The sequence below is a fragment of the Mangifera indica genome, chromosome 5 (genome assembly GCF_011075055.1).
Source record: "Mangifera indica cultivar Alphonso chromosome 5, CATAS_Mindica_2.1, whole genome shotgun sequence".
NCBI lineage: Eukaryota > Viridiplantae > Streptophyta > Magnoliopsida > Sapindales > Anacardiaceae > Mangifera > Mangifera indica.
Window position 1 is genome coordinate 9,635,799 of NC_058141.1, and position 24,755 is coordinate 9,660,553.

At 33.9% G+C, this 24,755-nt stretch overlaps 1 protein-coding gene across 1 annotated transcript; it reads left to right on the forward strand.

The window, feature by feature from the left end:
* The first annotated feature begins 20,792 nt into the window (after window positions 1-20,792).
* On the forward strand, window positions 20,793-24,530 carry LOC123215889 (polygalacturonase At1g48100-like). The gene is made up of 7 exons (XM_044636169.1): window positions 20,793-21,431; window positions 21,773-21,904; window positions 21,998-22,225; window positions 22,320-22,364; window positions 22,460-22,667; window positions 23,285-23,475; window positions 23,860-24,530. Exons 1-7 carry the CDS (start codon window positions 21,060-21,062, stop codon window positions 24,250-24,252), a joined length of 1,569 nt encoding a protein of 522 aa, XP_044492104.1. The 5' UTR covers window positions 20,793-21,059; the 3' UTR covers window positions 24,253-24,530.
* Window positions 24,531-24,755: the final 225 nt, after the last annotated feature.

Below are 24,755 nucleotides of genomic sequence, written 5' to 3' on the forward strand. Positions count from 1 at the left end.
ATCTTAGAAAAATATGAGGAGTTTCTTTTAATTATTAATAATTGTACGACTGATTTACATAGTTATTATTGATTTTTTTTATTATAAATGAATAATTATCGTCAAAAACTTGTCATTGCAGGATTGATAATTAAAATGGATGGTTATGCATCGGTTCGTTACCAGGGAGAATGGATTCAAGGTCGCAACAACACAATGAAATATGTTGGAGGAGCCAAACAATTGATTAAAATCCCTTATGGAACAACATTCGAGGGATTTATTGAGCTTTTGATGGAGTCTTGCAGTATTGATCCAATGAAAAACTACATTCAAGTATCAATGAAACCAAGAAAAATTGAGCTCGACTGCCCCATCCAGATCCAAAATGATGAAGATGTCCAAGGTCTTCTTGATATGTCCTAGTACTTTCAAGAATGTATTCCTGTTTTTGTTACATGTAACCCAATTGAAGGGCAGAAGGAAGAAGATGAAGATGAAAAAGAAAGTAGTTGGGTCGAAAAAGAATACGATTTGGAAAAGTTGATTGATTTCAGTAATGACCCGTTGTATATTGCAAACTCATGGGCTCATAGAGAAAAAGATATAGTTCCCTATTGGGGTGACTTTGATGGAAATGATATGTCCGACATTCCTTCAGAAGATGTAGAGCCTGAGTATATGACATCAGTTACCGATGGTATGGATAGTTTGCAGCTTGAAGATCCTATTTCAGGTGGTGGAAATTATTCTGGGCCATTTTTTGACAATGTCCCCACTGATCCATTTAGGTGGCTTCCTGATTTTCCTCCATAGCCATCAGCATCATCAAGTGGTTCCAGATCAATCCGAGAGGAGAATGGTGTCAAGATTGGTGATATTTTTCATAATAAAGTCCAATTGAAAGACGTCGTGACGCAATTCGCCTTACTTAAAGGATTTCAATTTGGTGTCAAAAAGTCTGACAAGAAACGGTGGGAAATTAAGTGCAAGGCTGAAAATTGCAAGTGGTATATACATGCAACCAAGTCCACTGTCGGTGATGTGTGGGGGATCAATTCTATGAATCCTACCCACACATGTTTAGTTGATCAAATTATGCCACATCACAGACAAGCTGAGGCCCGAGCTTTAGGTCAATTAATGAGATCAAAGTTTGTGATGATTGATCGAATTTATCAGCCTAAAGAAATAATTGTGGACATCGCCGATCGATATAAAATTGATATTTCCTACTCACAGGCTTGACGGGCAAGAAATTGGGCTACCAATTCATTGAGGGGTTCACCAGAGGAATCATTTATGCTTTTACCAGATTATTGCCACAATCTACAATGTACTAATCTGAGCACCGTTACTGCTATTGAAACAGATGATGACCATCGATTTACGAATTTTTTCATGGCATTAGGATGTTCCGTTCATGCATTCAGAGAATATATTCGCCCTGTTATTTGCATTGACGCTGCTTTTCTTAAAGGGCGATATCTGGGGCATTTATTTATTGCGATGACTCTTGATGGTAATAATTAGATATATCCTATTGGTTTCGGTGTCGGCAAAAAAGAAGATCACGACACGTGGTGTTGGTTTCTTATGAGAATTAAAGAATGCATCCCTAACCTCTCTGAACTTGTAATAATCTCAGATCGACATCATGCTATCTACTCGGCAATGGCTGAAGTATTTCCATATGTCCACCATGGATGTTGTTGTCATCATCTTCTGTGTAACATGTGGGCATAGTATAAACGAGACTCAAAGGTATAGTGTAAATAAGTATTTAAATTTATAACAGTTTATCCTTTTTATACATTTTGCTTATACTGAGTTTTCATATTTATTACTATTTTACAGGTTGCTGGTGCATATTGGAAAGCCGTAAAATCATACACAGAATCTGAATTTGGTTCGATGATGCAATCCCTTGACTTAATGAACCCCCAAGCTGGAGCTTATCTACGGGATGTCAGATTCGAGCGTTGGAGTAGAGCATACTTTCCAGGACATCGATACAACATCATAACCACAAATATTGCTGAGTCATTTAATGCCCTTGTCAGACATGCACGGGGCCTACTTATAACCATGCTTTTGGAGTTTATTCGTAGTACCATGCAACGATGGTTTTACGAGAGGAGAACTCATGCAAGTAAGTATCAAATCGATATTAATTAAAAGTTGTCTCATGTACTTTTTTCCACTTTGTTAATCATATTACCAAATGTGTTCTTAATATTTGTTTCAAATTATAAATGAATGTATAACTTTCTCACCCCTTGGGCAGAAGATAAGATCAATAATCATCTATCAAAGTCTGTAAGTCTGGATGTTCGACCGATTACACCTACTCGGTATCAGGTTGTTGGATTTGGTGGATTCATGGGTATTGTGGACTTTGGTGACATGTCTTGCACGTGTAGAAAGTTTCAGCTTTCACGTATTCCGTGCAAGCATGTCATTATCGTTGCACGACATATGAGACTCACGAATGTGCACGCATGGGTTCATCCATTCTTCTGCACCGACATTTACCGTGCAATATATCAAGAACCGATCAATCCTCTTGGAAATCAATGTGATTGGTTATACTCACCGGAAGACAGAGTTATATTGCCCCCCGTCCTCGATAGTTGTCGTCCATCCAATAGAAATCGACGTCCATTGCAAGGAGAAATTATTACACCTAGGATTTGCAGTCGTTGCCATGAACCGGGGCATACACGAACCCAATGTAAATCCCCAGCACCGGTCCCGAGCTCCGCCCCGCAGCGTTCACATACAAAAGGCAAAGGAACGAGATCTTGACATGTTTATACTCAATTTTGTTTGTTATATGATTCTTCATTGTTGTACTTCAGTTTTATGTAACCGATGTATTTTTATTATTGTTTCAAACATGTAATTGTATTGTCATTTGATGTAATAAATTTAGTGTTTCGTATGAGTTATTTCAGTATTACTTTATTTTCTCTAATTGTTTCAAGTGTGTAAGTGTTTGAGTAATCATACGTTTTTATTGTTTTTTCATGACAAGATTATTTAAAAAATAAAATCAAATACGATACATATCCATATATAACCACAAATAAAATATATCATACACATATGCACATACAATAAATATATACATCTAAACATAGGAATAACAATAAATATACATCCATGAGCTACTCGATATAGTGAAAATACAACTGCGTCGCTAATTGTCGACGCATAGAGGTAGACGACTCTAGGGGAAAAACGTAGCTCCGTGCCAACGCCAAACACTCAAAAAATCGTAACATAAAGACGCCACAGTCACCGAAGCCCAACCCCTGCTGAGGGACATCCAACGCTCGATGTAAAGTGAGGGGATCACGTCGTGGAGTCCTCCCAGAAGCTGTCCAAAAAGTCGTCACCTCTAATAACGCGGGAATAAAGGTCATGTACGGTTGCATGCGCTGCTTCAGAGTCCCTATATTTCCCGAATATGAAACCTCTGAATCGTACACCGTAATCGACTACTCACGAAAATCTATAACTCCGGCGACCTAATGTGCGTTCTCGAAGTTTATAGGGATGAAAACCTATAAACAGTGAGACATTTTAGTTACTTATCGTTATCGTTAACCAATTGAATGTAATAGAAATATATATTAACTATACCTGATCGACCATCCCTCATGGTTTGTACAATAATCCCGGGGTGTACGCTGCATCAACCATCCTCGTGAAGAGCCCCGAAAACTCAAACTCGCCAATCGGTGTGGACTGCCAACTCTTCCAGGCCATCTCAATATGGCCTCCAAAGAATGTGTGGGCAGTCGTCTAACGTTGTGAGATAGTCGACTGGTGATCGTCTTGATGCCGACGTAACAAAGCCAAAAAAGAATCCACATGCTAAAATGGTATAAACAAGTTCACGTGTTAGTTATTAATAAATATATCTAGCTTTTTACCAAATTATATAGTATAGACAACTCACATCGTCGGTCAACCACTCGCGCAACTCTACAACAAGCCTCCAGAAGCTGTCCTTCGACTTCGATCCTATGAAGTACATATCATGTGTGTCCGAAGCCGCAGCTCTGGTATACCATGTGAGGAAAGATTCCTCACGGTCTGGCGCAGAGGATGGAATCGTCCTGAGTTACTGTTTCGCCCTCCCTCTGAGTGGATTTGTATACAGGGTGCGAACTAGTGGACCCTTCTGGACGATCCGACCACGTGCTGTACGAATCAACTGCATGTTACAAAAAACTATTAATTCATTATATCATTCAAAAAAAACATACACATTATTCGATTTATGTTACCTTCTCTATGTATGCAGGAGGAGGTTTAACTGGAGAATCCTGAGAAGCGGTCAAGTCAACAGCGCGTGCTCCCTCGAAAGACTGCATAATTATATATTAAAACATCTTAGTGACATATATTTATCAATGATATGTATTTAATAATTATTATTGACAAACCTCAATGTGAACGGTCTCTGAAACATCCTCCTGGAAGTCCTCCTCCTGTGAACTAATATCCACAAGCTTTTTGGTCGAGCTCGGGATATCAGCAAGTAACCAGAGTCGCTCATCCTGAAAAAAAAGAGACAAAACATCATTTAAAAAAATATATAATATTTTTGACAAATTGATCAATGATATTTCTTAAATTCCCATAACCTGAACTTCCGGGGAAGGTGTTCGGAGATAACCCTCGATCGATGATATGTCAATGTCTAGTCCCTATATGCATTAAAAGGAAAAAATGGTTAATGATATTTAATATAAAATATCATATGAACAATCATTTTTATACCTCCAGTGGACGATCTAAAACGATGGAGATCCGATCGGTAAACCCTTCTCATGATGAAGACCCTATACAAATATATACCATGAATTAATCGATAACAAAATAGTATTAAAAATTAAGTTATAATGATAAGTGACATACCTCAGATCGGATCGGTGAAGTGACCAAAGGGTCAACCAGTGCCCCATCCTGTCGACTACCCTGAGATAATAGTAATATTAAATCTATTCAGTGACATTTTATATATAACGATATTGTAATATAATAACAACATTAGACATTAAATATAACACTGAACACATTTTATATGCGTACCTCATGTGACTGATGGGATGGTATTGCGGTATCAATGGGGGAGGTCATCCCTCTCCTGTACGAATGTAATAATAGTTGTCAGAATAATAACACTGAACACATTTTATATAAGTAATAAATTAGAAGTAGTTTTACAACCTCAACGACGGGGGCTGGATATGTACGCGTGACGATATCCTTCAAACGAGTCATACGATCCTCTAATCAAGTCATCTGGGAATAGATATCGTCATGTAATCGAGTTATCTGAGAAGAGATATCGTCACAAAAACTCGATATCTCATGTAAAATCGTAGCACCTCAGTGCGCTAATGTAGCATCTGATGTAGAAATACTGAATGATACAAATGGGGGACACTGCTCGGTGGCATGATAGGTAGTGTGGTCCTCCACGCCAGGATACTCCTCCACGCTAGGGTGGTCCTCCACTCTAGGATGGTCTGTCGTCCGTGGGCTCTAAACAACAGGGGAACATATAAGCTGCTCCATAACAAGAGGTTGAATAGGCTCCTCATGTGTCTCAGAAGTCTCTACGGGTATATCTGAAGGTCCCGATGATGGAGAAGCCCCGTCTCCAATCGCGGTCAGGACCGAAGAAGATGAGGAGGAATCAGCATCGGGTAAACCAGTGTACTCACGAATCTCAGCGTACCACAGTAAACCCTCCTCGATTACTGATGGACGAAGAGGGAATGTGACGTCCTCCTAATGATGAAGATATATAAGTCAAAATAATTGTAATATATAATGAATTAATCGACTTATTAATTTACTAGTACATACCGGATCACCAGTGAAAATACGACCGATATGAGTCCAAACAGGGACGTCTCGCGTACGCCACCTCAACATCCGTGGGGACGCATAGAGATCGACAAGGTCAATCCAATCGTATAACGTCTCTAGAGTCTCATATATCCAATACTGTAATATAATCATTTACGATGTAAATAAATTAATTTATATTTTTACCAATTAATATATATAAATAATAATATAAAACTTACCTGAAATGCGAAAGGAAATTCGTAAAGGTCGTATTTATGGATTTCCTGCATCCGTCCAGAACAGACTTTCTCACTCGCCTGTGACATAGAATCGTATGCCATCTGCCATACAGCGACGCCCCAAGGGTAGGAATTAAACCCGTCCAAATGATCAACTAACTGTAAGTACTCCGTGGACACCTTCTTTCGTCGATCATTCCCCAACAAAACCATGTGTAGAATATACAACAAGGCGAGCTTGACAGCGTCAACATCGTCATCCCCCCATGGCCTCGACAAGAAAACACACTCGATGTCGTGATACTGCACCTTTAGACAACCGCGAAAGTACGTAGATCTGATCCTATGTCCGAAGGAGCGAGGAATATATGAAGAAACATCAGTCCAGCGGCTAAATGAAAGCCTTGTCACCAACGCAAACTCAAACGGGCTAAACCTCACATCAACCCCGCTAATCCTAAACCAAAACTCGTCTCTGGCAAAAGGTGGATGTAACTGTCGTAGTAGAAATGCATGAACCAATATCTCGCAGAATTTGGTTTCGGGTAAACAAAGGAAGGACCCGAAACATGTCCTCTCAAATAGTCGCAGTTGACGCGGGGTCAATGTAGAAGAAATCTGAGATAATGCAGTACGCTGTGCATGAGAAATCGCATCTGTCCGGAAGTGTCTGGACTCGTCAGGAATGCGTAGCTTGCTGTCAACCCGTCTTCTTTTGCGAGAAATATCCTGTAACAATCACGTAAAATTTGTTAGACATTCATAATAATAAACATGTAAACAAATGTATTAGTGAAAAAAACATAAAAAGATGAGAAATACCAAATAATCAAAAAGAAAATGACAAAACTTAACAAATAAAAACTGAAATTCGAGTTCTATACGTTCAACTTCCGTAGAATGTTAACAATCGAAAAATTGATCGAAAATAACAAAATATGAATTAAGTTATCCTGAAACGACAAAAAATAGAAAAAACGAAACTGAAATTCAAATTTTATAGGTTGAAATACCTTAAAGTGAAGATAATCAGAAAATTGTTCAAAAATTTTGAAAATACGAATCGATATATCCTAAAATGGTGAAATTCGAAAAAACGGAACTGAAATTTGAATTCTATACGTTGAAATACCTTAAAGTGACGATACTCGAAAAATCATTCGAAAATCGTGAAAATACGAATCGATATATCCTAAAATGGTGAAATTCAAAAAAACAGAACTAAAATTCGAATTCTATACATTGAAATACCTTAAAGTGATGATAATCAGAAAATGGTTCGAAAATCTTGAAAATACGAATCGATATATCCTAAAATTGTGAAATTCGAAAAAACGGAACTGAAATTCAAATTCTATACGTTGAAATACCTTAAACTGATGATAATCGAAAAATGGTTCAGAAATCTTGAAAATACGAATCGATATATCCTAAAATGGTGAAATTCGAAAAAACAGAACTAAAATTCGAATTCTATACGTTGAAATACCTTAAAGTGACGATAATCAGAAAATCATTCGAAAATCTTGAAAATACGAATCGATATATCCTAAAATGGTTAAATTCGAAAAAACGAAACTGAAATTCGAATTCTATACGTTGAAATACCTTAAAGTGACGATACTCGAAAAATCGTTTGAAAATCATGAAAATATGAATCGATATATCCTAAAATGGTGAAATTCGAAAAAACGGAACTGAAATTTGAATTCTATACGTTGAAATACCTTAAAGTGACGATATTCAAAAAATCGTTCGGAGATCTTGAAAATACGAATCGATATATCCTAAAATGGTGAAATTTGAAAAAACGGAACTGAAATTCGAATTCTATACTTTGAAATACCTTAAAGTGACGATACTCGAAAAATCGTTCAAAAATCGTGAAAATACGAATCGATATATCCTGAAATGGTGAAATTCGAAAAAACAGAGTTGAAATTCGAATTCTATACATTGAAATACCTTAAAGTGACAATAATCAGGAAATCGTTCGGAACTCGTAAAAATACGAATTGATATATCCTAAAATGGTGAAATTCGGAAAAACGGAACTGAAGTTCGAATTCTATACGTTGAAATACCTTAAAGTGACGATAATCGAAAAATCGATCGAAAATCTTCAAAATACGAATCGGTATATCCTGAAATTGTGAAATTTGAAAAAACGGAACTGAAATTCGAACTCTATCAGTTGAAATATCTATGAATGTCGCTAACCGAAAAATCATTTGAAAATTTGAAAAAAACGAATCGATATATCCTATAAACGAAAAAATCAAAATATTAAGTTGAAATGACGTCGTTACATCGTAAGTTGTGTCAAAAAACAACAAATTTCGAAAATTCGAATTTAAAATTTGAAAAATACATATAGAAACACCTAAAATAGAAAAAACAGATATAAAATTTGAAAACTACACGATCAGAAACCGTAGTTAAGAAAATTCTCAATTTAACCCCTCATGAAAATTCTTTAATTAAAAGGTCCACTGTTATATGATAAATTTCCAAAAAACCCGCTGTGTTGTAACAAATCTCATCCAGCTCCCCAACATTTTAAAAAACCCACTTTACCCCCCAACTAACCATGCAAAATACGCTGCCGTGGGAAAATTCGTCTTGTCGTGGGAAACGCCGTTCCCACGGCAAGACTGCCGATTCATTTGGCAGCTATTTTCGGCCAAATTTTGGTCGTTTCGACCTCCAATTTTCACATACATCAAAGCTAGACGTTGTATAACATAAAACCCCTCAATCAATTCAACCAAAACAATCAAAAATCGAAACATTTTAAGCATTGTTCAAACCGAAAACCCTAAAATTTCAAACCCAAAATTCTTAATCAAATCTCAATAATATCAGCAATAACTTGATCCAAACAAAATTACGGGAGATATACTAACCTTCTTTGCCATTTGTAGTTACCGGAAAGCAAGAAAATCGCTGGAAATGACCTTTGCCGTGGGAGCTGGAAAACTTTTGGAATTTTCGTGGAAATGCACAGTGAAAACGCTGAAATGTCGTGGGAAGAAGTGAAATTTTGCTATGAATATAAAGGGGGTAGTTTCGTAATTTTGCTTTTCCCACGACAACGTGCGAAATTTCATAAAAACCCGACGTGGGCTAAGCATTTCCCCGACACCCCAATGTTTTAAAAAACCCACTTTACCCCCCAACTAACCATGCCCAATACGCTGTCGTGGGAAAATTCGTCTTGCCGTGGGAAACGCCGTTCCCACGACAAGACTGCCGATCCATTTGGCAGCATTTTCGGCCAAATTTTGGTCGTTTCGACCTCCGATTTTCACATACATCAAAGCTAGACGTTGTATAACATAAAACCCCTCAATCAATTCAACCAAAACAACCAAAAATCGGAACATTTAAGCATTGTTCAAACCGTAAACCCTAAAATTTCAAACCCAAAATTCTCAATCAAATCTCAATAATATCAGTAATAACTTGATCCAAAAAAGATTACAGGAGATATACTAACCTTATTTGCCATTTGCGGTTGTCGGAACTAAAGATTACAGGAAATGACGTTCGCCGTGGGATTGCCGTGGGATGTGGGAAGTTTTGGAATTTTCTATCACTTGTACAGTGAAAATTTGCTGACTTTATATATGGGGGCAGTTTCGTCATTTCACAAAACCTGGGCATTTTTGCTTAAATCTAAATTTTTTGGGCAATTTCGCTTTGACCCCTTTAATTTTGCCTATTTTTAATAATTTCCCTTAAGATAATCCCAGAACCATTCAATTAATTAATGAAAGGGTTACTTCTCATTTGTTAAGAAGAGTCATGTTCTCAATCTCTAAATCCAAAATTTTAAACTCTCTCTCGTAGTCAATTGACAATTTACTCGTATTTTTACATTACAAGACACATTTTATGTTTAATATTATATATATTATCAAATACATGTTACTTTTATTAACGCTAGAAGATTTATTTTCACCTAAGGTTTGTTGTTAAACTAATTAGTATTCATTAAATATTAAAAACTCAAATTCTTATTTATAAATTATTAAAATTAATAAAAAAATTAGTTTTAAACATAAAATTATTATTTAGCCAATAATATAATAAAAATAGTAAAATATTATTTATTTCTTCTCTAAGTTTAGAAAACTAATAATTTTTTCTCATTTTAAACTTTTAAAAATTATATTTTGTCCCTACTAGGTTTTCATTTTCTGGCAAGTTTTCTCCAGCTTTCTGTCCCTTTGACGACCTTATCTCCCTCTAACAACTTTCTCTCCCTTCTCTGAAGTCTTCATTTCTAACGAAGTTCTTTTTCGTCATAGATAAAGACGAATCTCTTCGTCTTTAATCGTCTTCATTAGAGACAAAAACTCTAGAGAAGGGAGAGAAGATGGCCAAAAGGAGGTAAGGTCGTCAGAGGGAGAAAAGATTGAAGAAAATTTATCAAAAAAATGGAAACCTAATAAGGGAAAAATAAGATTTTTCAAAGTTTAATCTTGGGTGAAAATGATTAGTTTTCTAAATTTAAAGAAAAATGAATAATATTTTATTATTTTTAATATATTACCAATTAAATAATGTTTTTATCCCTACAATTAATTTTTTCTATTAATTTTAACCATTCATATATGAGAGTTTAAGTTTTCAAAACTTAATAGGTACATATTTGGGTTTACAACAATCATTGGTTGAGAATGTCTTTTGGCCTTGTATTTATTTTGCCACCTATTAAGCGATGTTTATATTTTAGCATTGCCCAAAGGACTATTTCCCACCCAAGGTATGCTGTTTTCACAAGTTTTCCCTTGTTAACTTTAAAAATCTCATTTACCCACCCATGGCAGATTAAAATTAACGATTTTAGGATAAAATTATTATTTTATTTGTATTATTAAAAATAAACTTAAATTAGATTTTATTTTCCTCCCTAAACTCTAAAAATTAACAATTTCCCTCAATCCAAGATTTAAAAAACTACATTTTTCCCCCTAGGGTTTTCAATTTTCAGAGTTAGTTTTTCGACGCCGTTTCTTCCTTTCCGGTGACCTCTAGGCGGCTTCTCTTCCTCTCCAGCGCAGCCTCCTTCCGGTGGTTGTCTTGGGAACTGTGTCGACGAAGACCACTCGTCTTCATCTCGACGAAGACGAGTCAATGACCGTGCCCAGGATAATCGCCGAAAGGAGGCCACACCGGAAAGGAAGAGAAGTCACTTGGAGGTCGCCAAAGAGGAAGAAACAACATTGATAACGCCATTAATTGTTATTATTTTGATTTATAATTCCCTTATGTTGTGTGAAAATTTAATTCAATCTAATGGAATTACTTATCTTTTTGCATTTAGGAAGTTTTGAGCAATTTTGGAGTAAGATGGGCCAAAAAGAAGAAAAACTGGAGCAGATCTATTAAACTGGAAATTTCGTGATGCTGACTAGGCGTGGGCACATGAAAGATGATAGCAGAATTCAGAAAACAGATCTGAACACCTAGATCAGCTGCAAGAGTCCATAAAATATTAAGATTTGCTTCCTAGGAAAGGGATAATCACCAGCTGGAAAAGAGGATTAATTGAGCTAGATAAGGAAGGATATTTTTGGAGGAAGGATATACATTAAAGATACATATCTTTTCCTTTCTTTTTGGGAAGATATGTATCACTTTGCTTGATTGGATTAGGAGATTAAGATTGACTTTCAATTTCCAGATTTTTAGTAGGAAGATAATATATATACTCTTATTTTTATTTGAGAATTATCAACCATTGTACTTAGAGAATTAGAGAGAGAAACATGGTCTACAGTGACTGAATAATTTATCTTGGTTGAAGGGATCTGAAACCATGGAACTACAATGATTGTGAGATTTATTTTTGTTCTTTAATGCATCTTTTAATTATTTGAGTATTGGTTATCTTTCTGAATTATTTTTCATGATTGTGTTGGTTGATTTCTAAGGTGCGCAATTAGTTTATCAATTAATATAATTTATTGCTAGTTTAGGTGTTGAATCCGTAATTGTTCAATCCACCTAATCGAAGTGGCAACTAGGTTTATCGTTTGTTGCGTCAGAAACTTTAAATCCTAGGAAAATAATCAACTGGATTAAATACAACGTCGTACGTTTGTGTTGTCTTGCTTCGTTGGTCTTTCTAATTCGTAATGCTATTGTTTAATTAAATTCGAGATCGTATCCGAATTATTAATCAATAAGGGTTAATTGGAATACATGTTTTTGGTTAACTAATCGTAAGGAATAACAGGTAAATTTAATACCACAACGAATATTTGAATAATTAATTTGATATTTTTGGTTTCGATGATCAATCGTAGTTCCAATGGTGGATGTGACCGAAGACCAAGGTTTGTTAAATCGATTTATTCCTTTTAGATTATTTTACTGAATTTTTAATTAGTGTTTTTCATTATAATTTGCGTTCACTTCAAAACCCCCCATTTTTATTTATTTGTTTCAATTTATTTGTGACGACATACTAATCAAAGCTCTTTGAGGGAACGATCCCTACTTTCCTTTACAACATTTTTGTTGCAGGAATTTAGGATTTAATTTGGGTGTCAACGACAGCACGTCGGAAAACTAACTCTAAAAAATTAAAAACCCTATGGGGGAAAATGTTGTTTTTTAAAACTTAGATTGAGAAAAATTATTAGTTTTCAAAATTTTAGAGGGAAAAATGAGATAAATTTTTCAGGAGTTAGGGTTCCGTTAAATTTAACAGTCTATGAATGGGTAAATGATATTTTCAAAATTAATGAGGGAAAACTTAACAAAAACACATACTTTGGGTGGGAAATAGTCGTTTGACCTTTAGCATTCTACCGAAATGAAAATGGAAATAGAAACCAATACGTATTAAAATAATGATTCAAGAATAGAATGCATTAATATTCCATTGTTTACTTATAAGATAAAATTTTGACTAAATAGAATCAAATGTAAGGTACACGGACAAAAATACCATTACAATTAGATATTCCATTTAAGTAAAAAATATTATTATTCTTTAAATTAAAAAACTAATTATGCAAATAGTTGTCAAAGACTAATTATATAAATAATACGAATTCAATTTTTTTTTTAAATTTTAAATGTAGCTATTCTGACTAAAAGGAAAATTCATGACTGGTCAATATATGGTCAACAGATAGTTAACATTTTCCAATGATTGGTCTATAGCGGTCCATGATGGTTAGCAAATGTCAATATTTATACCCAACAAAGTTTAAATTTAAATTTAAAATAAAATAAAAGTCAATCAAAATATTCATATTGATGATATAACATTACCCTCGTACAAAATCCTATTTTAGTAATCACTATATTATGAAATAATAAATATTGAAAAAATAAATAAATTTTAAATTAAAAAATTGGGTTTAAAAGGCAATTTTATTAGATTTCTTGCCTTAAGAATTAAGATTCCTTATAAATGTTTATGGAATCATTTAACCATTTTTATTTTCGAATTGATGATCCATGACAATCCAAATTTTCACTTAATTATAAAGAGTAAACAAATGAATTAAAAATCTTGATGCCATATCAAAATCTTCATTAAAACCATACATATATATATTTTTTGTATATAATTTAAATACATAAATAATATATTATCATATAATTAGGTGACTTTAAATTAAAAATAAAAATAATAATCAATCACATAATTTTATTATAATGAAATAATTTTTTTATTATGATAAATTTATTATAATTATGGTTGGAACAAATGATTTGTTCATTTGTTCCCATTATTATTTCATTCTCAAGGTAATCTTGATTTTATTATAATTATATTATTATTTATTAATTTTTCAAGATAAAAATAAATTTATTTTCAATTAATAAAAAAATAATTATATCCAAAGACATTTAAGTAAAATAATTTACTAATATTCTTTTATTACCTTTAACTAAATACAATAATTATTTATACCTATTCATTTTTACCAAATTTTATCAAACATAGTAATAATTTATATCCAGTAATCTTTTAAAAAATCTATCTACATAATAATATTCTTATTTTGATAATAAAATATTACCTAAACCTAATAGCTTCTTAGTCTCAAAGAAAAATGCTAGTTATTTGTCATAGTCAATTTCAAATAGGTCACCATATCCATTGATTTTGAAGGTGTCATCATATCCATGAGTGACTACTTCACAATCAATTTCAATTTTAAGAAGATGTTTGGTTTGGGTAATATTTTATTATCAAAATTAGAAGATTATTTTAGAGATTATCAAATATAAATTATTACTATGTTTAATAAAATTTGGTAAAAGTGAGTAGACATAAATAATTATTGTATTTGGTTAAAGGTAATAAAATAATACTAGTATATTAATTTACTTAAATATCTATAGATATAATTATTTTAAAATATTTTTTATGTTGCTTATTATATTAATTGAAAATGAAATTATTTTTGTCCTAAAAAATTAATAAATAAGAATATACAGTTATTATAAAATCAAAATTATCGTGATAATATTTTATTATTTAAGGTAATTATGATAATCAAATTACTTTTTATATTACTTGTTACATCACTATTGGTAATAAAATATTATCATAATATTTTATTACTTATAAACCAAAGTAATATAAGTAACAAAAAATATAGGAAAAAAGACTATTTTCCGTCCATTTTTTAGGTTATTTTTAAACCTATATCCACAGGAGATGAAAAACTTCTATTCTCACCCATAGACAAACTTTTGTGAATTTTTTCTGTTAAAGAGAGGGGTAAAATAATTATTTTACTGTTTATATTATAAAGTTATAAAGTTTATTACTTTTCACCCTCTTTAGGTTTTAGAAACTAATATTTCACCTTTACTTAAAGTTTTTAAACTTTGAAAAGTAACATTTACACCCCCAAACCTAGGGTTTCCATATTTTTCAAAACGCAGTCGCCTCTCATAACTTTCAAAAATAGCAGTTTCACCCCCATTCTTCAACTTCATCTTTTGACATCATCATCGGTCTCCTCCTTCTCTTGGTACGACGACGGCAGTGCGATGAAGAGATCTTCATCTCCTCATCGCATGGTGCGACGAAAAGACAGAGATTTCTTCGTCGCACAATGCGACGAAGAGACAAAGATCTCTTCATCACACCATTGTGTGACGAAGAGGTCTCTTTTCATCGCTCCACCCAAACAACGAAGGACGACGCTTCATCGTCCTTCGTCGCTCATCACATCGTCCAGAAGTGACAACGAAGCTTCATCCTTCGTTTGTTCTTTCAAATTTGGACGATGAAAGGTCGTCCTTTGTAGTTGAAGATGAGAGATCGGTGGAATGCGTCGGTCGTTGGTGGTGGTCAGAGAAGGAAGCAAACCTTAGGGGTGAAATCTAAACTTTTCAAACTTTAAGGATGGGTTGAGGTGTTCGTTTTTAAAACCTAGAGGGGGAAATGGTGAAATTTTAAAGTTTTCAGGTTTATAATTAAAATAACGATTTTACCTCTGTCCTTAACTGAAAATTTAGACGACAGTTTGGTCATGAGTGAAAAAAAGGGTTTTTCATCTTCCGTAAATATAGGTTTGAGAATGACTTAAAAAATGGGTGGAAAATAGCTCTTTTCCTAAAAATATATTATCAAAGTAATTTATACTAGCCCTCAACCAATTGATTACTTGTTAATTAGTAATTCGTCATATAGCAATTTCATTATCCCCTAATAGTTCAAAACCAAAAGTAGTTGAAGCATCATTGGTATTTGATGGTTAATACTTGTATGAACCATCATTTTGACACTCACAACTTCCTTTCCGCTTTACAAGAATTCAAGTAAGGGCTTCTATAATAGTTTTCATATTTTTGGATGATGGATTCCTTGAAAATTATGTGTCTAATCTTCAATATACTAGGGTTGAACCACAAATGATAGATAATAATTAAAAGTTTCAAATTTTGGCCAAAAAAGGTATTAACCAACTTCCACAAGGTTTACGTTTATGGTCGAACCTAGAAGATTTAGCCCAAAAACGCAAGCTTACATAGACCTTAGTTTTCTAGTCAAATGCATAGGTCTAAGCCACAAAATGTAGGCTTACATAAACCCTGTAATTCAACCAAAAAATACAACAAAATCGTAAGTTCTCTTTGAACCATAAATCCAAATGTTCCAGTCAACCCAGATGTTTTAATCAATAAACAAAACAAAAATAATTCACTTTCGCCATGACAAAAAATTAGGATTTAAAGAATGCTACCTTAAATCAGAAAACATAATAAAGATTAATAAATCTAATATAGACCTTTAAATCCAATGAATATGAAAACAACAAAACTATATACACAATTTTGATATATAATTTTGTGCATAATAATAATATGTTATAATATGATTAAGTATTATTTTATCATTAATTTTTAATTATCTAATCATATAATGACATGTTGTTATTGTATAAGTAATATTATTTATATAAAAATAAGTAAAGATGGAGAGATGTAAAGATTGACTTAATATCGAAATGGGTGAAGGGGAAAAAGGTTTAGGTTACATTTTTGATATACATGATAAAATGAAGAGAAATTGGCAGGTGGGAAAAGAATCATGTAGTTTATAGCAAGTTGGTTTTCTCTTTAGATTTTCAGTATAATTTTTTCATTTACAAACAATAATAGTATCAACTGTGATGGGTTGATGCAATGTATGATTAAAAATGACACCGAAAATTTCTTCTGTCCATTAGTCTCTGTACGTCATTAAAATACAAATAAATTTCCGTTTTCACGGTGGACTTGTATATTATGTTGGGGTCCCATAAACTTATCAGAAAAGAACATTCCAACTAGCAAAAATAGATCTCTTGTATCACACACCTCTCAAATTGTAAACAAGTTTGATATAATTCTGTCATTATTAAGGCATGAATTGAAACGCATGATGGGACAATTCTGCCTTCAAAAACCATGTGCTATCAGGAATGGTGCGCGTGAGAAATCCTTGATGATGGAAATGCCAAGTAGGATAGGAAGAATAGATAAAAGTGTACTAGATGTTGCATTTTTGTCCTCTAAAATTTATAGTCATGAAAAATGACGAAGCAAATCTAAGGGTTTGAAATCAATGCTTGGTGACATTGATAAGCTAGAGATATGGTGGCTTTAGTTGGCCATGAATTAAGGGTGTTTGTTGTAATAGAAACAAAAGTAGTAGCAACAAGACAAAAACAGTTGTGTCTTGTCTTTCTAAATTCAAGAATCAAAATGAGGAAAATTCAGTGATGGATTCACATGCATAAGAACTCAATCACAACCATAACCATCCCCAGCAACAGTAATAATAATAGCATCTGGGTCTTTAGGTCTCATATTCAGGTTCATCTATATGCATTGAGCTTCGTGTATTCCAAGTTATTTATTTTTCATGTTATTAATTGCTTCAACTTCTAGAATGATCCGTGAACTTCATCTGATTATTTTCTTTTATAATTATAATGCACCCCTAAAGCTAAAGTGATTGCAATATCAAGAATCAGATCTAAATTTGCGCTTTCTCTGTACGCAAAATAAAAGTTGAATTGTGGGTCATTCTCTTTTCTCTCTGAACTCTTTTTTAACTCTTTTGAGAAACAAAATTTGAACTTTAAACTGATAAGATTATCATCATCTATCGCTATTGCTTTATAAAAAATTGCTCTTCTTTGTAATGGCTTATCATTGTTAAACTTAAAGAAATAATCCCAAAAACATATTTTGAAAAGGAATATTATGTTTACATAATTTTAATATATAATTCAGATACATAAATGATGTGTTATCTAATTATATGATAACACAATATTTATGTATTCAAAAGAATATAGACGCATAATTTTATTGAGTTTTAAGGCGGCTCTTAATTAGTTTTGAAGAACCATGTGAGAGGCATTTTAAAAAGCTAACATTTTTTTTTTAGTGGAAATATGAGAGGGATGAGCAGATTGCCTATGGTATTCTTCTCCCAAATTGCCTACGAGGACTGCCTGTGTTAATAAGCCAAAAGAAAGAATGGAGATTCATGCCTCGGTTGGCGGGCAAATGATTCATCTAAACTAATAATGGAGCAGAGAAACCCTAATAATCATCTTTCTACAACTCTAACGCATCGAGTTCACGAGACTGAAAGTTCACGAGCTTGTATTGTATCCACTAAAAGACGCCTCACAGAAGGTCCTACTCATCTTCTTCCTTTCCAAATGTCTGTATCAGACACATTCACCCTTGTCTCTAACCCAATTGAAATATAAGCCAATTAAAAAAATGCTTCATTCTTCTTTTTCTTTTCATTTTTTATACATATGTGGCCTTAATTTATATTGTCCTCAGGTATAGGAGATTTATTTGATTATCCTTTTCATTTACTTAAATTATCCTACAAAACACAGCTGGGAATTTATATTAGCAAGAGTACTTGTCTTTTCTTCTTGTATAATATATGCACAAATGTATAGCCTTATATAAATAAGATATTTGTCACAGTTTTTTAGCACTATATTAGGGATCCAATTATATTGCTTTTGCTCTACTTTTTATTTATGTATAGCTTGTAGACAAAATATAATAGTCATTGAACAAAGAATATGTCTAGCTAGCTAGTCCTGTCTCTACAGGTTTTTTTTCCCTGTAAATTTTCGTGTTTCTATCAATCATAATATGCGATTGAAGCAAAGATATGTAGCTGGTGCAACATAGCACATGAATGAGAAAGAGACGTTTGGTTGATGGGCAAAGGCAAATCCAGAGAGGAAAGTGACTAGAGGGAAGAGTTCAAAGACTCAAGATAAATTTTAGATATTAAGTTGCTGGGTGGCTGTGGCTGTGAATTAATGGCATCTCTGTGAATGTGTTGGCGACAAATTTATTTAAGGAGATCCACGTACCACTCATATATTATTCTACATATTCTCAGTAAACAAACAGAACTACTCTTATGTAAAATATATTCTCATCTCAACTGCATTTCCATCGTTTTCACCCAGTTGTGGGTCTTCGATTTATGTCTACTTCTCTTCTGTTCTAATCAAAGTTAATTCATTTCTTCCAACCATTATTTCATTCCCAAAAAAACAAAAAGAGAAAATCAATTAAAAAATTATCAACCGGTTCGTTGGATCGTGGGTGGTCACATCAAATAGTGATCGTAATTTTGTATAGGCCAAAGGACAATTTCCCACCCAAGGTTTAATGAAATGACAAATTGCTATTAACTTTTAAAAACCTAAATACCCACCTATTTACTGTTATGAATAAGGATAAAATTGTCATTTAACTAAAAATATTAAAAGAATAAAATACTATCACGTTTTTCCCTCACTCAATGTTTGAAAAATTGCTATTTCACCCCTAGGCTTTCATTCCCTCTCGACGACATTCTCCGACCGATTTTCCGTCTATCGACACTCTCTAGTCTCCATGACAAAGACGCAATCATGAAAAGGCTAGGAAAATAACAATTGGAAGTGACATCGTCAAAGATCCTTTTGCAATGGATCGTTTGGAAGCAACATCTGATGTCAATGATCTCTAACCAAGATTTAGGGTTTTAGATCAAGAGGAACAAAGAAGTTGAAAGGGAGAGAGAACGTGATCGGAGATGGTGAACTCCGTCGTCTTTGGTGATAATTTCAAAACCCTAGGAGAAAAAGATGATTTTTCAAACTTCATGGGAGGAAATCAGATTAATAAACTTAGGGGAAAATAAATTATCTTTTATCTTTTATAAAATGATAATTTTACCCCTATTTATAATAGTAAATAGATGGATATTTAGATTTTTAAAAGTTAATAAGTGGAAATGTCGTTTCATTAAACCTTGGGTGGGCAACTGCTCTTTGGCCTTTTGTATGTCTGAAAAACTCAGATTATGTAATCTTATTGTCAGCTTTAAGTAATACCTTCTTCATTGCAATTTCTTTTACAGGTTAACTTTTGTTAAATATATTTACATCTCAGTTGTGCGCTACTTGTACTTCTTCTATTAGCCAGCTTCAATAATTTCTGCAGATAGAAAACCATGGGCGTCTAGAGGTTTTTCAGCAGTTTCTGACAACATAAATATACATGCATGACTCTACAGTTGTATAAGTTTTGAGCTTTTATTTTTTATTTAATTTATTTATATAAATGTGACTGAAAATGCATATTTTTGTCTAATAAGAAGAGAGAGATTTCTAATTTATAATGAAAATTTATGTGAATATCACAAAAAAGTAGGGGAAAAGCTATACATATAATTAATCCTGAAAATGAAACTGAAAAGGGACCATCGATCACCATCTGTTATTCTCTTGCTGTGTAGGCTTGAACAAGAGTCCTTCATTGGGTGATTGGAAAATTGGGGAAAGTTTATCTAAGAAGAGAAGTCCATTGGAATTCGTAGCCATAGTTTGTGATTCTTGGAGGGTTATGAAGACAAAGAACAAAACTGGAGCCCGTGAACGTTTGCATGTGATCACAAAGAGCTGTTATAATCAGAGCCAATATTGACACCATATAGACCTACTCACGTGTGCCATTTTGGCTTTTACATTATTTACTGATTTTATTTTAAAATATTGAACCGGTTGAAACCAGAGAAGAGAAGAAGCTCAGAGAAATCTCCACAAAGCAAACGACGACATAACAACCATAGTAACTGTAATTCCCGGTTAATTTTCTTGTTAAATAATGAAGGGAAGGCTTCACATGCAGCAACATTTGACATATGGAAAAAGAATGAGCCCTGTGATCGCTGTTCATCAGAACTAAATTATTCCCAACTAGAATTCACATAAAGGAATGTGAATGAAACTTAAACGCAACGGATTATCAAAGGCAAATTCTGATCATAACTGTTTATTCTTATGGCCTCTGCCTATATAAACCACACTCATTAACTTATTTTCGCCAGGAAAATAAAAGCGAACCTCTCTCTCTTTCCCTCTGTTTTTTCTCTCTTTCTAGTTCACTACATTAAACATGAAAGGACTTCGTTTCAGAGGCCTCACATTTATGATCCTCATTGTTATTCTTTTATGGTGTTCGAGTTTTGAGAGCTGCAACGCCAGAAGAGGCAAGCATTGGAGGAATAGTAGAGGCATGTCAGCTTCTTTGTCCAAAAAGAAAGGAAGCACTACTCATCATACTCCCCATAGTAATCATAAATACAAACCAAAACCAAATCCGCCGTCTCATAAATCTCCCGTACCTTCTCCCCCCGCAGTTACTAAGCCAGGACAAGATAATCCGCAGCCAAATCCGCCAGAGAAAGGCGACGAGGGCAGCCATTCTCAAGTCTTTGACGTGATCGATTTTGGCGCTAAGGGTGATGGAATTACTGATGACACCAAGGTAAATAAGTAATAAATTTGCATGCATGAAACAGCATTTTCTATTGATTCTTTGTTGTTAAATTTTAAAGCAGTTCAAATATATTATGGTCAACAAATCTGCCTCTGCCTTGGCATTAGAGAAAAGGTAGAGAGGTACAGCTACAGGGATAAAGTACAAAGATAGAACACAACAATAAACTACCAAGCAGGTGGTCCCTTTTAAAAAACTTGACTGTCGTTAAGGCAGTTTGGTCGCAACACAATACCTACCGTAATTGAATACAGTTTTACAGCACCAACTGCAATTCCATGAAAATAATTTCTTTTTTTTTTAATTATTTTTCACGTGATGTGATGCAGGCGTTTGAAGCTGCTTGGGCCGCTGCGTGTAAAGTTGAAGCATCAACAGTTAGTGTTCCTGCACAATTTGTGTTCCTTGTTGGACCTATTTCATTCTCCGGTCCCTACTGTCAGCCCAACATTTTGTTTCAGGTTATTATCAGAATTTTCTCCAGGAATTTATTACTAACCAAATCTGCATTTCTGCTGTGTTAATTGTTGATATGTTTTGTTAATTTGGGTTAGCTTGATGGGACGATCATTGCTCCAACAAGCATCAAATATTGGGGAAAAGGTCTACTATGGTGGATTGAATTTTCAAAGCTGAAAGGAATTACAATTCAGGGAAAGGGAATTATTGATGGGAGAGGCTCTGTTTGGTGGCAAAATTCCCCTTATGATGACCCAATCGATGATGAAACGAAACTCATAATCCCATTAAACAGTACTGTACAAGAGAGGCCCCCGATGCCGGTAACAGTTAATTCCGGCCATCAGTTTAATTTTTAAAATTTGATATGTAATTTGTTCAGCCACTAACATTGTCTCTCTTGAACTTGTGTGGCAGATAAAGAGTGAACTGTACGGGAAAATGCCAAGCATAAAGCCAACTGTAAGGACCACTTAGTAACTCAATGAAATTCTGATTGAATTTGTTGCTATGAAGTTACTGAACATGATTTGTTGTTGGGTTTTGTTCTGCAACAGGCACTGAGGTTCTACGGGAGTTTCAATGCCACTGTGAGTGGCATTACGATTCAGAACAGCCCACAATGCCACCTCAAATTTGATTTCTGCATGGGAGTTGTGGTGCATGATGTTAGCATTTCTTCTCCTGGTGACAGCCCCAACACCGATGGAATCCACCTCCAGAACTCCAAAGATGTGCTCATTCATAGCAGCAATCTTGCTTGTGGTAACTAATTACACAAATTGAATATTTTTGCTTGTGGGCTGCAGGTTTTGCTTCAATCTTTACAAACTAAAGTAAGACTTGCCAAGTCAAAATTGATTTTAATTTGCTTTCTACAGGATAAGATCTTTGCAGTTTGTGGCACTTAGTTTGTAATCCTTGAAATGCAAGACCACTGGTAATTTTACACATGGCAAAATGCAACCTACAAAATTCAGTTTGAATAAATAAAATTCAGCTCTGGTTATTGGATGCCTGTCATATATAACATGACTGTCGTAGATTCATAGGGAATGAACAATTTAAGATAAGCTTTTGAGCACCATATTGTTGTCTTCTCTCCAAATTTGCTTTTGTCGTCATCTGCAACATGATCTTCTGTTTCAATCTTTTGGTCTTGTCCAGTTCTGCTTAAATGAAAGCCTAATTAGAGAGCAAATAACATAGAATTGAACACAGAACTGGACCATATGTATTGTAATATTTACAATACTGAATGAAGCTTTTATAAAATTGGAAACCCAGGATTGAGAAATCAGCTTTAAAGTAAACTAGAGCCAGTTAGTAGTATGATGTTGCCTGTATGCTAATAAGCTTGTAAAATGTTATTGTTTTTGCAGGAGATGACTGTGTTTCGGTCCAAACCGGATGCTCGAATGTGTATATACACAATGTGAATTGTGGTCCAGGACATGGAATCAGCATTGGAAGTCTTGGAAAAGATAACAGCAAAGCCTGTGTCTCTAACATCACCGTCCGAGATGTCATCATGCACAACACAATGACTGGTGTCAGAATCAAGACGTGGCAGGTATTGACACCACTTACAATCCCATGTTCTATAAGAAAATTCTTGTAGTTGTAACTTGTAAGAATTGCATAAATCAAATCCTTAATGGAAAGCTTATAAGGAACTCTGAATATTAAAAAAAATGCAACTGAAGCACAGACTGATTTTTGGATCAAAATAGGGTTAGGACTTGTCTAACAGGTGATTAAACCAGCTCAGAGTAATGTATTATGCACTGGATTAAGAGTTCAAAAGTAAGAAAACTTTAACAAATATACTTCTGCTAAACCTAATCCAGATTCCAGAATGATTTCCGAAGTTTTTAACTGATGCTCTAAATATTTGTAACCAATCTTCATTCTTACAAAATTTTAAGAGGTCCAACTTCCAATTTCACATCTGCAGGGTGGATCAGGCTCTGTGCAGGGGATACTTTTCTCAGACATTCAAGTCTCTGAGGTCCAACTTCCGATTGTAATCGATCAATTTTACTGTGACAAAAGTATATGCAAGAACCAAACTTCTGCTGTCTCTCTATCAGGAATTACCTATGAAAGAATTAGAGGGACATACACGGTGAAACCTGTTCATTTTGCCTGCAGTGACAGCCTACCGTGTATTGATGTAACTCTATCTTTCATAGAGCTAAAACCGCAACAAGAAAAGTACCACATGTATGATCCCTTCTGCTGGCAGACGTTTGGAGAAATAACCACTCCTACCGTCCCCCCAATCGCCTGTTTACAGATCGGCAAGCCGTTGAAAAACCGACCTCAGTCAGATCCTGATGTCTGCTGAGCTTAGGCTATAGTAATATACCATGGTGTATGGGTTAGGCAAAGAGTGTATATCTAGACAGTATTAGTCTACAGGATTTGTGTTTTTTTTTCATATACCATATATCCTTTACATGGTGTATGAAGATTGAATCAACCTGCACTACATAAACACAGACCGTCAACATACAATATTCCCAGGATTCCCTCCACATTTGGTCTTTGAATAGATATGCTACTTGAAATATAATATATGTAATTAGATATTTAAATAATAAATCATCATGTGATTGAATATTATTTTTTTTTTAATTTAAAATTACCCATATTACCTGATTATATACTCAAAATAAAGTACACATAGTTTTATTGTTTTATCAAAGACAAAAAAATTTATGAATGAGTTAACTTCCTTAATCTTAACTTACATTTCCTTCTATTAAAGAGTTAATGTCTTTTTTTTTAATAACCGCTAATATATGTTAGTCGAATAACCTATAGTACACTAATAAGATCTACAATATT

What these genes read in the sequence shown, in the direction of transcription:
- LOC123215889 (XM_044636169.1), top strand. Translation starts at nt 21,060, where the DNA reads ATGAAAGGACTTCGTTTCAGAGGCCTCACATTTATGATCCTCATTGTT. An exon ending in TGCCAAGCATAAAGCCAACT is followed by an intron (nt 22,365 to 22,459) that starts GTAAGGACCACT and finishes GTTCTGCAACAG; the next exon opens with GCACTGAGGTTCTACGGGAG. An exon ending in TAGCAGCAATCTTGCTTGTG is followed by an intron (nt 22,668 to 23,284) that starts GTAACTAATTAC and finishes TTGTTTTTGCAG; the next exon opens with GAGATGACTGTGTTTCGGTC.